At 33.7% G+C, this 18656-nt stretch overlaps 1 protein-coding gene across 4 annotated transcripts in view; it reads right to left on the reverse strand.

Moving 5' to 3' along the window:
• LOC150106691 (putative phosphorylase b kinase regulatory subunit alpha) overlaps window positions 1-18656 on the reverse strand; it is a 745167-nt gene that overhangs the window by 309068 nt on the left and 417443 nt on the right. For 3 of the 4 annotated variants that reach the window (XM_090393281.1, XM_090393284.1, XM_090393282.1), the window contains exon 17: window positions 595-739. In XM_090393281.1, the coding sequence (XP_090249407.1) occupies window positions 595-739 (145 nt within the window). Of the gene's footprint in view, window positions 1-594; window positions 740-16430; window positions 16576-18656 lie in introns of all 4 variants that reach the window. The other variant, XM_090393285.1, reaches the window with a different exon arrangement.

Consider the following 18656-nt stretch of genomic DNA (forward strand, 5'->3'; position numbering starts at 1 on the left):
TGCTTTTAGGAAGATTTGACCGACATCAAATCTTCCTAAGTATCTAGGATTTTTAAAATATTAAAATCTGTACTGAATTAATATTATTATTATTAAGAGAGACCTCCAGGGAGTCAGGGACTCATCGAGGGAGGCCACATACTACATGCACCAGCTATCATACTTATTTTTGAATTCATTCGCACTGCTGGCATTCACACCCAATGGCAATCCATTCCAATCATGCATCACCCTATGAGAGAAAAATCTAGCCCTCACCACCCTTCCCCTCCTTAGCAACATTCATTCTCAGCTTCCAAGGATGCCCTTAAAAAAAAATAAATAAAAAATCTGCAGTAAAATATGTGAAAAGGAAATGAAGATAAAATACAACAAGATACAAGATTTTTAAGAAAAATCTAAGTGCATAATGAAGGAGATGGGGCAAGAAGATTATTAGAAATTAGTGAAAACTGAACATGCACAATTTTAAAATTAATAAATATTTGAAAATCACAAAATTTAAAGAACACTTATAATCATTTACAACAAGAGCTTACAAATAATATGCAACTTATTCAAAAACTAAATTTCATTCTTTAATAGGAAACCTACCCAAATGGTGCTTCTGGTAGATTATGGTCATAGTTGGGCGACCCAGCATGTGCCAATTAGTCATTAGAAAAGCTATATCAGAACGCATAACACTGGCCAAGAGCTCAATATCATTAACAAGATAGAAATCTTCTCGGTCGAGATTCTACATAAGGAGCAAATTAAAATGAAATAAACAAGCAAAATTAAAGTTTCTAACATGCTACTTTTCATGCTTTTGCCATTAGTGGCTTTTCTGAATCTGACTAGCAACATCAAGACATTAATTGTGTTAATTTTCATTAGTCAAGCAAAATTTCATGCACAGTGTCTAGAATCAAAATGTTATCAATAGGCCTGACAAATAAAACCTATCAGACATGCACACATAAAAATACTCTTCAGTGCACTAATTTTCTGAGGTAATGCAAGCAGTAGGATGGTCCTATAATTTAGTTCATTACACATACACTTACTCTCTCTCATTCACTTGTCTACATATTATGCCATATCAAGGATTTTCTGCTTAAGGTCATAAAGCCTGAATTCTTTATTCTCTTTCTTTTCATTTACTTGCTGATGACCTTTTCTTGATGGTTAACAATTCAGAGAAAGCCATTTATGACTATCAAAATTACAGAAGAGTTGAAAGTGTTATGTAAAATGTAATAATATGTGCTAACTAGAGAATAACCAAAAAATTAATTCCTTAATGAAGAGTTCTGGTTTGTAATCAGAGATCACATCGTAACTAATCTATAATAAATTATAGCTTTCTGGAGATGCTATACAAATTAATGTACACCTTTAAACCTTGAAAATCTGTATCCAGAAACAAACTTAAATAAAAGTAATACAAGTAATTTATGTCCAACATGCTAAAAAACCCACCACATCCCCAATAACTAGATTCAATGCAAGAACGAGATATAATACACTATATTCTTTTACATTCAAAATTAATTTAAATTAGATTTGGGCAAACATAGAATTTTCTGATTATATCATACATCTCATAATCATTATTTTATGCACTTTAAAAAAAAAAAAAATATATATATATATACAGGGTGTTCGGGATAAATTTGACAGTTTCGTAAGGAAAAAGAAAATCTTCTTTGTATCTATTAAATTTAATGAATTGACAAAAAAACATTACAGGCAGAGTTAATTACAATACTATCAACAAGATTTACTCAAAATAACCACCATTAGCATCGATCACAGCTTCAATTCTGCTTCGGAACCTCGAACAAGCTGATGCTACAGTCTCCCTGGGAAGGGCCGCAAAAACTGTTTTAATTTTATCCATTAACTGGGCTTTTGTATTACTGGAAGTGCGATTGGTGTCTTTTTCAACTGCGCCCCATACAAAATAATCCATGGGGTTAAGGTCTGGGGAGTTTGGAGGCCAAACATTTGGACTGGTGAAGTCGTAGAAATTTTCAGACAACCATTTTTGACTTTTCCCAGAGGTGTGGCAAGGGGCCGAATCCTGCTGCCATACATACGGCCTACCATTGGCTACCCTTGTTATCCAGGGCTTGACTACAGTTAGCAACTCCACGAACAAAGCCCGAATTCCAATGCCAGGGTTCTTCAACACCTGTTCCTGCAGATTTGCGAGGAATTCTGCTGTACGAACGCAATCAGATCGTCTGCTAGGGATCTTTCTTCTTGCTACATCCTCGTAGTCACCATTGCAAGTCTCTAGTTCATGCCTGATTGTTTTTACTGTATTCAGGGAGCATTGGGCAGCAGTCGTAATATCCTTATTTTGATGGCGGGCACGAATCATCATGATACAAGTTATTCTCTTCCATGATTCAGGTGGGTTCCAGCTATCCATCCTTTCTGACATCTTGTATATGAATGAAGAAGGGTCCAAACTTTTAAATGAAGAGAAGTGTGTGTTAATACATGTAACTTACGGAAAAATATAATTAATTATAAATATGTCAAATTTATCCCGAACACCCTGTATATATATATATATATATATTAATGACTTCATTTCACGATAAAAATCTTTGCTGAAATTTCTTAATCACATCACAGTGTTATGATCATTTCAGAATATATAAAAGAATGATGAATCATAAATATGCTTTTATTCCCCTCTACCCCAGCATGATGTGATGTGGTACTTGCAATTACAATTCATTCTCTCTGTTGACCATATCTACATAAGAGCAAAGTGTTGTACCAATTATTATAGCTCCTGTATATTACACTAAGTGACCAGATGGCTCCTATATATTGAGTGCTATGGTTCCTACTTCATGAAGCAATCCAGCCACACACCCAGACTAGGTCAACAAACATCTGCATTGCTAATGTTAAAGGTTCTTCATTACTCCTCTCCAAGAGAGGTCCTGAACCTAGCTGCCAGTTTCTTCCTCTGAAGAAGAACCTTGCTAGTCAAGACTTCAAACATGACTCACTGTATTTTAGTGGTGTTGGGTCTGGTCAGATTCTAGAGTGGTGGCATTTAAAAATTCATGGAATGATGGGACAAATATTTAGAAAATTTCAACATTATGGTGAAAAACAGTTTAAGGATTCATCTTTCAATTTGTATATTCTAGAAGGTTCATAACACTAGAGTATATTAAATAAAAAAAAAAATCAGGGGGAAGCAGAGGTTATTATTATTATTATTATACAGGTATCTTCATAGAGTTAGAAGACTCAGTGTGGGAGATTCATTTATTCACACACACTAGCCTCCATTCACACAATACCTATCATACTTCTCCTTAAACTCATTCACTGAAGCACTGGCAACCCATTCCACCCTTCAAGCAAAAAAGCTAGTCCTAACCTTTTTCTCTTCCTTCTTGTCATGCTGAAAAAAGTCTTCAGTGTCAATCCTATGAAATCCCTTTTAATAACTTAATTGCTTCTATCATATCGCCTCTTTTTCATCTATCAGATAATTTTTGAAGCCTACAGACCATCAATCTATTCTTATAGGGAACATTTCACAGGCCTGCCACAATCTTCATTGCTTACTTCTGAATCCTCTGCACAACTTCATCATTACTGAATATGGGAGCCCAAATCTGTGCACAGTAGTCGAGATGTGGCCTTATTAAAGCCTTATATAGGGGGAATGATAACCTCTCTATCCCTGCTTGTTAGCGTGTTCTTCAACAACCACATAATCTGCTGCGCTGTTTTGGTTATCTTCACATGTCCTCTAAATTTCAACTCCCTGCCCACATCATTTTCCTGCAGTTCATTTCCATCAATACAGTATACAGCTTCTGATTTCTTCCCTTACACTGGGCATTACAGTTGATGAAGATTTTTCTGATTCAATAAATGCAAAAATGTGTGAGTGTTTTAAAAAAGTGACAACTAGAATCTTCAATAAAAACTATCAAAACCCAGAAGTGGTAGAATGAAAATATTATATTATAATATGACATAATAAATTTAAATGTAAAGAAAAATAATTTTAATATAATTAACTCTCATTAAAATACCATCATAGTGAAGTCCTTCCTATAAAAGTGACAGAAATCCTACATGCATAAAACACTGGTATTCTAAAAGAATATTCACTATAGCAAATTTTTAACCGTAAGAAACCTCTAGTCCTTATGTGTTTGCTATATTAAAAGTTGATCGGATTATTTATTAACAAATCACTTGTATGAATTACAAGGATAGTTTGATTATGTCATATTCACAGAAAGCATCTAGAAATAATATTAATAACCATTTATGAACACATTAAAAATAAGCAAAAATGGATTAACTGAAAATAACAACTCATATCTACAGTTATTTATTTCAAAAATGCTTGAAAGTTTTTTTCTTGAAAAATAAAAATTTTGTTTTTACTTATTACCTGTCAATTGAAACAAAATTTAGTAAACATTGTAAAATTCAGTCACAATGAAATATTTTAACAGTTTATAATAACATTATGGGAAGGTTTATTTTATATTTACAAATTACAGTTATGCCAAAAAACTGATTATTACTTATCCAAATGCAAATTAACTAATACCTTAAAGTACTGAACATCCCTAAAAAACAGAGTAAAAATCAATTTTATTGAATGTTAAAAATATAACCTTCAAATACAAAAAATAAAAAATAAAAAAATAAAAAATATATATATATATGTAGGTATGGAAGAAAAAATCATGTTTTTTGCCTTCTAAGTAACACATCTAATAAAGCAGTATGAATAAATACTTCCATGTATTAGGAAATGAACTTTTCTCCTACACAAATAATAAAGCCATGTTACGATCCCTATAAACTAAGCATATCTGAAAAAATGATGTCATTTAAAATTTTTCTTCCTGACTCACTCACCTATTCACAATACTAAATGCTCAATAACCGGATGAAATAGCAAAAGAACTTTGTATCTTCTTTCATTGTCTCTTAACTCCTCATTTTTCTCCCAAAAAAAAGGCAGCAACCTATTACTTAAATTATAACTTTCCCCATCCCTTAATCTAAAATATAATATCTTTTATAATTCAAATTACTAAATGGCTGAAGAAAAGCTAGCACCAACATAAAGGTAAGCTGCTGGTGATTGTTTCCACTATTATATAACATACAAAAAATCATGTTAAAACAGGCTATTTTGATTATATTGGCATTACTTAGAACATTAATTATTCAAACAAGAAAAAAAAAATTGAAATATTTTATTAATTTCTTCTTGATCTCTGTTATTTACAGTATACAGCTAATTCTCTTTATACATGGCTTTTTTTTTTTTCTTAAATACAATTTCGAAATAACACAGTTTAGAAAACAATAAAGCAATTCTATTTTTACATGATATATTTTGATTTAGCATGGTTTAAATGGCACTTATTTTTAAAATTTCTGGTTGAATTCAGTTCTGTTAAAAAGGGTATTTCCATTATAATTATGATTTCCTGAAATGGTACATATGTACATGAATTTTAGGGAATCCCCCCCCCCCTCAATGTTTTAAATATCAGGAATTACTTTACGCCAAGTTAATGTAGACAATTGTGGCAATAACCATCAAGAATTTAAACCATCAACTTTAAATGCATGCTGGAAAGCTACTTGGCCAGAATGTGTGAAAAAGAAAAATCCCATACCTTTGCATACAACTGAATATCCCAATATCATCAGTTTAGCACATGCAGTTGACGGAGAAGGATTTGATGATTTTTTTGTCTACATAAATTGAAGTATTGATGGTTGACAAGGCTGTTAGTGATGACCTAATAATAGAAGCTGTCCTTGAGAATCTCAATGAAAAAGAAAAAAAATGATGATGATGAAGAAGAGATTCCACTCACTGCATGATTTTTTAAAGAAGGGCTTCAAATGGCTAGTAAATTGCAAAGGCTATTTTCTAACACATGATCCAAATACTGAACGAACTGAACAGTCTAAACGTGAACTGAAGTCATGTATGGTGCAATTCTTCGTATTGCACCATACTGAAGTCATGTATGGTGCAATACGAAGAATTATACAAAGATCTAGTCAAAAGAGGATCTCAATGATTAATTACAGACTTCGTGGTAAAAAAAAAAAAAAATCAACCTTCAGAATTATTGAAAATTAGTGCTAATTTAGTTCCTTTTACTGAAGAAAACTTTTCCCCATTGCAGTATGATCAGGACTGCTCAAGTGATGGAAGTGATTTAATTACAGTCTCACACAAAAGAATGTGGCTACTGTCAAAAAGTGATGGTGAAAAAAATGTAACTAATAACCATATGTGCAGGTGTATTTTTTGAATTTGTTTTATTACTGACACACTATTTTCTTTAAGAAAGATACATATGTATATACTTAAAATAAGTATTTAAAATAAAAAATATTCCATTAAAGTTAAATAGAGTTTTATTCAATGATTTTCAAATGTTTTGCTTGAAAATAACTTATTGTTCATATCAGTTTTCACATCTGGAACCATTCTTCTATTTTTTCATATGCACTGTATTATTTTTTACACAGTTTTCATTTGCATGTTTTTTTTCTGGAACCAATCTACCATGTAAATGGAGAATTGGGTGTATTTCATTAATGTAAATACTGAAAAGTGTTGGGGACAGAGGGCATCCCTGTCTTACTTCTTGGTTTATGGATTTTCCCCCTCAATGCTTTAAATGTCAGGGATGACTCAATGCTACAGAATGTATACAACTGTGGCAACAACAAAAAAAATCAATTTTTGTAATTATGATTTGTTGAAGTTAAGTTGAAAGATGATCCATTATATTCACCTGCCATTGGTTCCTGGAAGCAGAAGAGTGCTATGCTGAATTCTTGAACTTAAGGTGGTCCGTTATGGTAGGCCTGCCTATATAAAGCTGCTTGGAAGGAGTTAAGCTGTTTGCTAAACAATCATTTCTTGTTTACAATTTGAAATGTTTACACGTCTTGTGTTTTGTTCGTGCAATAGAGTTATACGGGTATATTAAATTTTGAAGTTTTGTATGTGCAATATCAAATTAGTAAAATTAATTATTGATTATTTTCAGATATTTTTGTAACATTACCCATTAATCACAATGTCAGATAATTCAGTTAGACAGAAGAAGAAAAGAAAAGCTATTTCTTTAGAAACTAAGATCCAAATTTTAGATCACTTAGCAGCTGGAGAAGATTCAACATCCTTAAGGAAATATTTTGGATTGAATGAAGCCACCATGAGAATGATTAAGAAAAATGAAGAGGCTATTAGAAAATCTGTTCTTTATGGAACAAAATTAGGTGCCAGGTTGTCATTGTATATGACAGACATTATAAAAGTGAAGATGGAAAAGGCCCTAGTGATGTGGATAGAAGATTGCTCACAAAAAGGAATATCTTTAGATGGAAATGTCATCAAACAGAAAGCATTACAATTTTACAAACAGATTCAGGAAAAGGAGCCAATAGCATCCAACAACGATTGTGATTTTTCTGCAAGCAATGGCTTACAAAATTTATCAAAAGTTATATGCTTCATAATGTAAAAATAAAAGAAGCCACATCTGCAGATGAGCTGGCAGCTAGGGAATTTCTTTCAAAACTGTCCAAAATGATTGAAAATGGTGGCTACACTCAAATTTGGAACTGCATTCCATTACTCGTTAATCAATCCCTAAGACCGCGGCTAATGAAAGGTGTGGATTTTAACAAGTTACCAGTGCACTGGAAGGCAAACAAAAAAGGTTGGGTTACAAAAGAAATTTTTAATGAATGGTTCCATCAATGTTTTGTTCCAGAAGTTAAACGCTATTTGATGGAAAAAAATCTGGACTTTACAATTTTATTGATTACAGACAATGTGCTTGGCCATCCTGTTTCAGAACATCAGAATGTGGAATTTTGTTTTCTGCCACCTAATACAACCACTAGACTAGGATGTGATCACTACCTTCAAAATTTACTACATAAGAAGAACATTCCAATACATTTTGGATAAACTAGATAAGGATAATTTACTGACAGTTATTGATGTATGGAAGAAATTTTCTATTTTGGATTGCATCAAACTTGCTAAGTTGGTGTTATCAGAATTGAAACCATCAACCTTAAATGCATGCTGGAAAGCTACTCGGCCAGAATGTGTGATAAAGAAAAACCCTGTACCTTTACATATAACTGAATATCCCAATATCATCAGCTTAGCACATGCAGTTGGCGGAGAAGGATTTGATGATTTTTCGTTGACAGATATTGAAGAATTTATGGTTGACAAGGCTGTTAGTGATGACCTAATAATAGAAGCTGTCCTTGAGAATCTCAATGAAAAAGAAAAAAGTGATGATGATGAAGCGATTCCACTCACTGCATGATATTGCTATTGGGTGGATGAGCAACGCACACCCTAAATATTTGCCTGATATATATATAATCATACTACAATGATGATTTAAGATATAGCTGGCCATCTTAAAAAAAAGAGTGCTATTATCCCTACCACCTAAATTATTACTGGCTAAGAAAAACTATAAAATAAACTCACAAAATGCAAAATTGTAAGTATGTGAAGAGTTAACTAGATTTTCAGCAAATTCAATAAAATGAGTGCTAAATATAATAAATTATATTTAATATAATAAATAAATTATAAAGAATGTGTATTTCTCTCTCTCTCTCATTTAATGTGTAATCAGTAACCTCTTCATCCCTTCCTGTACTTGTTATTCAATAAGTAAATAAATAAAGAAGCAGGAAGACTGAATATATGAACTATTTCACTGGGAATTAGAATTATGAATAAGAAGAAAAGTTATGCAAAAACTAATATATTGCTGAGGATAAGTAATGAATAAGTAATACACCAATTCTGTGAATATATAATCAAAGATAAATGATGATTATTCAACTATTATATAGGTAGATCTCATTGCTTATGATTATTACAAAACATAGTAATAAATCTTGTAATAATAATTATAAAGATATCACCACAGAGAATGTAAGGTATCAGTGTCACTGACATAATGGGCTATATATGCTTCAAAAAAGGTAGGAAACTAATAGCAGTGTGGCAGGGACACAGTTCAGATAATCTTTAAAACATGCTCAGGAAACCAAACAAGATTTTTTTCTTTTAATTTCATGCCATTCAAAGTCATCTAATACAGATGATAATGATGAATATTCATTTCTGTCTACAGACAAATTCACAAGGATCCATGCTATAGTGGAATTTAATCTCCATATAGCCTTCAGGGAAAAATGCACAGTAGAAGCAATAAATAAAAACAGTAACCCATGATTTTTTTAAAATTAAAAAAAAAAAAAAAAATATATATATATATATATGCAATATAGTGTTTGGTGAGTATATAAGAGAAGGAGATTAGATAAGTGCATATAAACAATGCAAACCATTACACATTTCAATCCATTACATACAATTTGACACGTTCGCTGCCAACTACGAGTATACTCGATTACTGACCTCCTATGCCAAGCACGAGTTAACCAGTAGTATAAGCACATTAATTTGGACCATTGGCTTGTGAATTAAGTGCAGAGCACATCTGGGGGCTTGGTAGAAGGAAAATAATTTCAGCAAAAGTATAGTATATTATAATAGGTGTACTATACTTACACAGTTTATGCAATTATTAATGCAAATAAAAAAATTTTTTGAAGATTTTTTAACATATACATATATTTATATATGATATATCATCATCTGAGTCATCTTTAGGATTATAATCATCTTTGGAATCGGAACCAAATAATTCATTATAATAAATTTAGTTTAATCCTTTATCCAAGTGTGAGCAAACAAAGTTTGCACCTGAAAGTATCTTCAGGACTGGGGTAAGGTGGTACAACACCAGAGCACTCCTTGCAAAGGTGGAGCAAGATACCAACACTCCTATCTCAATATCTCCCATAATGCAAAACACATCTCCTTGCAGATATGTCTAATGTTATGCATTAAGGGAAGGGCCACAACCCAGACTAGTTTCGACCTTTATTGAGGTCTCTTTAGTGGGAGCCAGGCCCGAGTGGAGATACCAGGCAGAAGCATTAGCAGGTCATCTCTACCTATAGGAGTTGCCAAATGGTGTGCCACCCTTTTTTAATAAATTACTCTGGATTTAGAGAAAGATGTTGAAAGTTTATTTTTCACTTGGTTAGAGTATAATAAATTTAGTTTAATCCTTTATCCAAGTGTGAGCAAACAAAGTTTGCACCTGAAAGTATCTTCAGGACTGGGGTAAGGTGGTACAACACCAGGACACTCCTTGCAAAGGTGGAGCAAGCTACCAACATTCCTATCTCAGTATCTCCCATAATGCAAAACACGTTTTATGTTTATTGCATTATGGAATTCATTCCATTCATCATCGCTCATATTAGCGTAAGCTTCTAATAATAATCAGAGAATAATAATCTAATAATTTCAAACTAGATTTGTTAAGGGGGGAGAGTAGAGATACAGTCCTTATGGAGGCAGTTGAATGTAAGAATGAATATAATATGCCAGAGCAAATAAGGACAACAAATCAGAGTGGGATAGTTAATATAAGGCATCAAGGTAGGGTTGGGGCTAATGGGGATCTTAAATTCATGTACACTAATACTAGGAGTATTAGGAACAAGAAGGAAGAGTTTTTGGCCATGGTTGGCACTTCCAGACCACAGGTTATAGGTATTAGTGAAACATGGCTGACTGTAGATGATATAGCTAGTGGGATTGAATGTGATGGGTATAGTGTGTTCAGGAATGACAGGGAGAATAAAATAGGAGGAGGAGTATTGTTGATGACAGCTGATGAGCTCCAGCCAAGGAGAATAGAAGTTGAATTGCAGGATAGAGAAAAGAGCACATTTGAGGCCATTTGGTGTGAGATTGTGGCTAGCAGAACTAAATATACAATTGAGTGCTTCTATGGACCAGGTGATAGAAAAGATGGTGGTGACAGTATGCACAAGCAAATAGAAGAAATGGGTGGAAGGAGGGTGATTATTATGGGAGATTTCAACTATGGTCGCATTGATTGGAGTGAGGAGAGGACACACGGGAGGAAGGAACTGGATTTTATGCGGTTATTAAGGGATAACTATCTGCGACAGCATGTAATGGAAAATACTAGGGGTCAGAGAGTGCTTGACCTAGTAATTACATCTGAGGATTTGGCTGTAACAAATATGACCACATTGCCACCAATCGGTGAGAGTGATCATAGGGTCTTAACTTGGGAGGTGGCTAAAGGTGTAGAATATTCAATTAAGACAAGGTATATGTGGAATTATCGGGCTGGAAAGTATGACAAGCTTAGGAGTTTGATTGGTTCAGTGCCATGGCATGTACAACTGCAAGGACTAGAAGTTGATAGTGCATGGGAGGTAGTTAAGAAGTGCTTGCATGAAGCAATGGCTGACTGTATACCTAGAGTCCGAATAATAAATCAAGTAGGGGTTAAATGGATGAATAACACCATTAAGCTTGAGTTGCAAAAAAAGAAACAACTATGGAAGGAATTTAAGGAGAAGGGTGACTGGCAGGCACATGAACGGTATAAAGCGCAGGCCAGAAGGGTGACGAATGTGGTAAGAAAAGCAAAAAAGGATTATGAAAGAACATTGACCATGCAGGCTAAAGAGAATCCTAAACAGTTTTTTAGATATGTAGCAAGTAAAAGGAAAAATGTACATGGCAGATTGATTTTAAAGAATGCCGATGGTAGGGAGGTAACTGAATCAGTTGAGATAGTTGAGTTACTGAGTGAGCACTTTGCAAAAGTATATCATCCAGGTGGTGACATTGCAGAAACGAATAAACCAGTAGATTATACAGGAATTGTGGTTAATGAAGTGGAGGTGAGTAGTCTATTGCATAACCTCAATGTCAATACATCTGTGGGATTGGATGGTATACCAGCTCGTGTTGTACGAGAAGCAGCTAAAGAATTGTCAGTACCCTTGACCATTTTGTTTAATTTGAGTCTCGGGTCTGGGTTAGTCCTGAGCGGGTTGAAAGAGGGGAAAATAGTTCCACTGCATAAAGGTGGTTCCAAGACTGCTGTTGTAAATTACCGACCGATTAGCATATCAGGAATCATTGTCAAGGTCTTAGAGAAATTAGTCAAGAAAAGAATACAGGATTGGATAGATGAAAATGGAATATTGTATGGGGGACAACATGGTTTTGTGAAGGGTAGATCATGCCTCAGTAACTTGCTCACGTTTTATAACACAGTGACGGCTGAACTGGATAGGGGTAATGGGTTTACAGTGATACTACTGGACCTTGCCAAGGCCTTTGATAGGATACCACATGGAACCCTAATCAGTAAACTGGAGCAGATGGGAATAGATATAGGGTTGGTGAGATGGATAAGAGGGTGGTTGAAGGAGAGATATCAAAGAGTGGTTTATTCAGGAGTGGATTCTAAAAGACGTCTTGTGACTAGTGGAGTGCCACAGGGCTCTGTTCTTGGACCACTGCTTTTCAATTTGTTCATCAATGATATTGGAAAGGATCTGAGAGGAAGTGTTCACTTGTTTGCTGATGATGCAAAGTTGGGTAGAGCAATTGTGAGTGTACAGGATGTGAAAATTTTACAGGATGATTTGGATATTTTGGAGGACTGGGCTAGGAAAAATGGATGTCAATTTAATGTGGCAAAGTGTAAGGTTATGCACTTTGGGATGAAAAAAATAGCAGCAGCACTGTGTTATAAAACGCATTGGTGGAACCATACTCCAGGAGATTGATGAGGCCAGGGATTTGGGAGTGTTGGTGGATAGGGAGTTGAAGTTTAGGGGGCACATTGCAAAAGTAACTAAAACAGCTCACCAAATCACTTGGCTTCTGAAAAATACTTTAACATGCAGAGACGAACAAGTTGTTGTTCCTCTGTATTGAGCCTTGATAAGACCCCATCTGGACTTCTGTGCCCAGCTATGGGCACCAGGGTTTCTTCGTGATGGGGAGGAAGTGGAGAGGGTCCAGAGACGAGTGACCAAGATGATAGCAGGTCTGTGGAATGAACCTTATGAGAATAGGTTGAAGATTTGTGGGTTGCAGAAATTGGACGATAGGCGAAGGAGGGGTGATATGATTGAGACATTCAAATTACTGAAGGGTTTTTATAAGATTGATCCAGAAGATATTTTTGAAAATATGACTGGTGGTGGGAGGACTAGGGGCCATGCATGGAAGCTGGGCAAGAGCGTGGTTGACTAGGGTGTTAGAGCTTGGTTCTTTACTTGGAGAGTGGTAAATGAGTGGAATAAGCTTCCAGAGTCTGTTGTGAGTGCTACGACCGTGAATTAGTTCAAGGCAAGGTATGATAGATACTGTGTGAATGTTGAATAGTTGTTCTTGATATATTATGTTAGGGCCTCTCTCGATGAGTCTGTCGACTCCTTGGAGTTTCCCGGAACAATAATAATAATAATAATCAGTAAGCTTTCTTTTACTGGCCATGGCATAATTGAAGGTTTTTATTCAGATAATTTTAAATAATTGTAAGACTAGACACAATTAACCATACTGCACTGAATGAACGTCACTGACTCTGAATCAAGTTACACAGTCGTCAGCGCATGTAAGGCATAGGAGGTGGGGACAGGTGATACGAGATTACTCGTAGTTAGAGTATGAAACAAAATTCTGTCTAATAAGCCAGCTACAAGATAACTCGTACTGACCTTGTAGAAGTGAAAGTGTTTGGCATGCAGTAACAAACTATGCACGAGGAGGATGGCAGCGAACGTGTTAATTAAATGGAAGAGAGGAACAAAAAAAGAAATTTACTCAGGCAGGAAAACAATGAGAAGGCTACTAACTCTATTTAAAACCAAGTAACTCGATCCATGAAAATACTTGAAGAAATGCTAAAATTTTGGACTTTTCCACATAATTATGTCTGCCAGAAGTCCATTTACTTGGAAGGGGAAAATGTTACATGTAGTGTAAATATAATATGCAAGAATATCAACTATATGACATTTAGAAACAATCATATTTTTCCCTAATGAAAAAAAAAAAAAAACATTAACTCCCTGTGTGGAGTGTTCTTGCTCAGGTGAAACAAACTGGTGATACAACTGTTTGCAGATGATGCAAAGCTAGGGAGAGTGACAAGGGATCAAGCAAATGTTGTGGCTTTACAGGAAGACTTTAACAGATTGGATGAGCAGGCAACAGTATAGACTGTCAGTTGAATGTTGCAAAGTGTAAGGATCTGAAAGATGGTAGGTAACAATGAGATGCAAAGCATACACTTGGTGAAAATATTTTGGAGGATGTTGAGGAGACAAGAGACCTTGGAGTGGTAGTGGACAAGGATCTGAAGTCTGGAGGTCCATTGCACAAGTTGTGAAGTCATCACATTGGATAATGACAATACTGTAAAGGACCTTAATGTGCAGAAATAAAAAGGTTCTGGTACCACTGCTTAAGGCTTTGATCAGCTGCATATGGATTATTGTACATAGATATTGTCCCCTGGTTTTTATAGTGATGGGGATATATACCGTAAAGTGTCCAGAGAAGACTGACTAAAGTGGTAACTGGTCTTTGGGATGTAGATATGAACACAGATTAAGGGAATGCAGTTTGCAAAGGCTTGTGAATAGGAGGAAGAGAGAGGATATGATTGAGACATTTAAGTGGGTAAAGGGTTGTTACTGGATTAATGTGAAGGAAATTTTTCATAAAATGGGGGAAGGGAGTAGAACAAGGGGACATTCTTGAAAGCTGTATAAGGAAGGTGTGAGCAGGGGTATAAGGAGTAGGTTCTTTGCATGGTTGGCAAGTGGAATGTGTGACTTGACATTAATGGTGAATGCAGATATTTTGAATGAGTCATTTGACTCCATAAAGGTCTGGTACTAATAATAATAATAAATTTTATTTAAATAAATTGTAATACAGGAATAAATTCATGGAAATTATTTTTTATTAGGCATCTTCAGTACAAGAATGTAAAAAGCTAATCAAACAATAACTGACAATTCCAAAAGACACCGCGTAAGTAACTAATGTAAGATAACTAAAAATGTCATTAAATTTCCTGACTTATTAAAAAAAATCATGCAATGTAAATAATTTTATTTAAATTAGCTAATCTTTCCTAACTTTATTTTATTTAATTGTATAATTTTTTTTAATAAGTTAAGAAATTTAATGACTTTTTTTAGTTATCTTATGTTAGCTACTTCAGTGGTGTCTTTTGAAATTGTCAGTTATTGTTCGATCAGCTTCCTACTTTCTTGTACTGAAGATGCCTACTCACAGTATTTCCTTATTGAAACAAATAAAACTTTAATCACCAAAAAGTACAAAATGGTTTACTAAATTTGAGACACTAATCTCATGTACATAGGTAACTCTGAAGCAGAGCAGGTTAGAAAAAACTGTAATTTGAGCTTCACAAAGGTAATGAATACATTACAATCCATCTATTAGAAACTGCCAATTCCATATAATTTAAATCATGTGATTTAAATTTAACATTTGAAATGTTAAAACATGGTATGTAATGGTTTTCATTTTGACGAAATCAAATTTTTTTGACCACATCAAAATAATTATCTACTACTACTACTACTAATAATAATAATAAAATAAGTTGAGTAATTTATTATATTTGTTTTCAAACTCAAGAATTTAAAACCTTCACACATACATGTAATAGTTTTCATTTTGACCAAATCATTTCAAAACAATCATATTAAAAATAAATAAAGGAAATATGGAAGCAGCAAATATTCTCCAACAATGTTTTCATATTATTCACATGATCCTCTGCTGTTTGAAGAAGTGATCTACATAATGTTATACTCTGAAAAGCTGGATCAAATGTTTGCTTCCCACCCACCCCACACACACACACACACACCTTTCCCCAAACTGGTCAAAAGTTGAAATTCATGACTTCTCTTTTACACAAGCTGTAAGCTAGAGTAAGTAGTATATGATACAAAAAATAGCTATTATAAAAAAGTAACTATATAAAAAACATAGCAAATGGGTATCATACTTTGTTAGTTTACAACTGTAAACACTCATAATGGAGTGCATAAAAAAGAATTATTTTAATGGATCACAAATGTGCATGTATAAACACCTTGTGTTTTCAGAAAGAGAGAGAGAGAAAAGCAAGTGATTTTCCCCTGCACAATTTTTACAATATTAAAGATTAACATTTATATGAATATAAAAAATAGTAATGAAAAAAATTGTCAATTGTGGCATATACAGGAGAGAAAACATTAGTAAGAAGGTAGTTATGAAAAAACATTCTAAAAAAAGGTGAAATGGCAGAAAGGGATAGTGGAGTGCCAGCATTTTTCTGAATTTAATAGATTTTCTGAAGACTGCTATGAAAGCATTCTACAAATGACACCTTATCATCACCCACCTAAAACAGAATTCAGCATTGTCAAAACAACAGTAGGGCGGCCCAACATGTGCCAGCTTGTCTTGAGGAAAGCAATTTCAGTCTTGAAAATATCAATGAGGAGATCAGTGTCTGAAGCCAAATAGAACCTCTCCTTGTCTATAAACTGGACAGGAATTTAGAAAAAAAAAAAAAAAATTTAAGTCAAGGTGTCTCTAAAAAAACCCACATGTTAGACATGTTTTAAAGAAACATAATCACAATCAACCAAATAGTATAAAAAACAGCACTTAAAAAGTCTTCTGTTTTGAGAGATATATCTATCATTATCTGAGATACCATAAAATTAATGTAAATATATCCAAATTATTAACAGTTACATTTCTTTTTTCCTTAATTCTATATTAACTTGCTATTAACTTCTTTTAGTCTGATTATTTAATATCAAAGTATGTTTTAATGTGTATTTCTCCTGACATATTACTGTTGTCCACTCTGTGAAAGATTCCTTTCTGTTACATCCTTCATGAGTCTTCGGACTCCTTGGAGGTGTCACAAATAATAATAATAATAATCCATGAAAAGCATTTTTCAATAGGACATTGTTCAACTGCATCACAGAGATTTTTGACAATTAACTAATGCCATTATTGAGGGGAAAAAATCATGAAGTTATGAAAAATACCTTTTCATGACTTAAATTCATTTAAGTGTAGAGTATCCCATCCCCTTTTCAAATGGATTGTTCAGAAATTTAGGTACCTTGTAAACAATTTAATTTTTTACAAGAGGGTCAACTTCTCTTACTATTAACATATTTCAGTATTCTTATTCTATCACTTATCACATGATTCGCTTATGCTATGTGAGACAATGGAACAACATTTTTTGTATCAGATGGAATCCTTTCAAAAAATGGGTGCCAATGATATCGTAGTCAGTTCTTCAGAATTCGAAAAGGAGCAATAAAATCCATTCTGAATGCTATAAAACAATCCCCAAAATTTCAGGTCAAAGAGATATGGGCATAAAGGAAACAAAAACCAAATAAAACAGAGATTAATTTATTAAATTGGAGAGATATTAAAATATATAAATATGTGTACAGATATAAAACTTGATTGCCGAGAGGTATAAGAAAGATTTGGAAAATATCAGATTTAGAGATCTCATAATTGTAAAGACTATAGGGAATAAAAAAATCAAGTTCAGCATATTTCAAGGTCATCCACTGTCCTATTAAAAAAAAAAAGGGGGGGGGAAATGGTATATCAAGAATTGAGTAATGAATATGGTACAGCATTTCTGAGAACTATTTCTCATTGTTACTACATACTTGACTTCACTTGTACTTTGATTGGCTGAATCAGAACTGGAATTTAAGTATGTAGTAACAATGAAAAGTAACCATAAAAAGGACACTAAAAACATACATTTATGTTTTTAGTGTCCTTTTTAACAGCAACACATTTTGGATCATCTTAAGTTCTTGTAATTTAATTGAAAATTAATTATTTTTATATATTCTATTCTCTCTTTTGTTATGAAATTTCAGAAGACATGTTTATTTGGTTTCACTTTTCTCTTTCTTTTTGCTGTACTCAGAGATTATGTAATAGATGAAAAGTGTAAGATGTGAACTTAATTCTTATGAATAGGAATTTAATCAAAGATCCTGGATATGAGGCTTTATAAGGGTAGCAAAACTTGCAAACAACACTGATAATATATATAAATTTTATGACTTAAATTAAGGGGATATTAAATCCCACATAGTTTTAAAACCGAATAAGAAACTCAAAGATTGGAATCAGAGAGTTTCTTGCCGAATATACTAAACTATAAAGTATCGGCGACACTAGCGTTAGCCAATGCAAGTGATCCTAGTACATAGTACAATACCGGGCAACTCGTTGCAAAGGTGGAGGAAGTTCAGATCGCTATTCTTAGGTATTTTCCATAATGTAAAAACCCATTTCCTAGGAAATGTATGCTGTTATTACATTATGGAGGGAGGTCACTACCCAGACCGGTTTCAGCCTTTTTTGAGGCTTCATCAGTGAGTAGCTAGACCTAATACCAAAGTGTATAGCGAAAAGAACTTATGTACTCTGTGAACGAGTTTTCCAAACAGGTGCAACCATTAAGTTACTTAAGTATAAAGTGGGATTTAATATCCCCTTAATTTAAGTAATGTTTTCATTGCCGAAATGAAGCTTATTAGCTCTTTATACTTAAGTAACTTAA

Source organism: Typopeltis vanoorti, chromosome 5 (genome assembly GCF_054136105.1).
Source record: "Typopeltis vanoorti isolate ZY-2024b chromosome 5, IOZ_Tvanoo_1.0, whole genome shotgun sequence".
Taxonomy (NCBI): domain Eukaryota; kingdom Metazoa; phylum Arthropoda; class Arachnida; order Uropygi; family Thelyphonidae; genus Typopeltis; species Typopeltis vanoorti.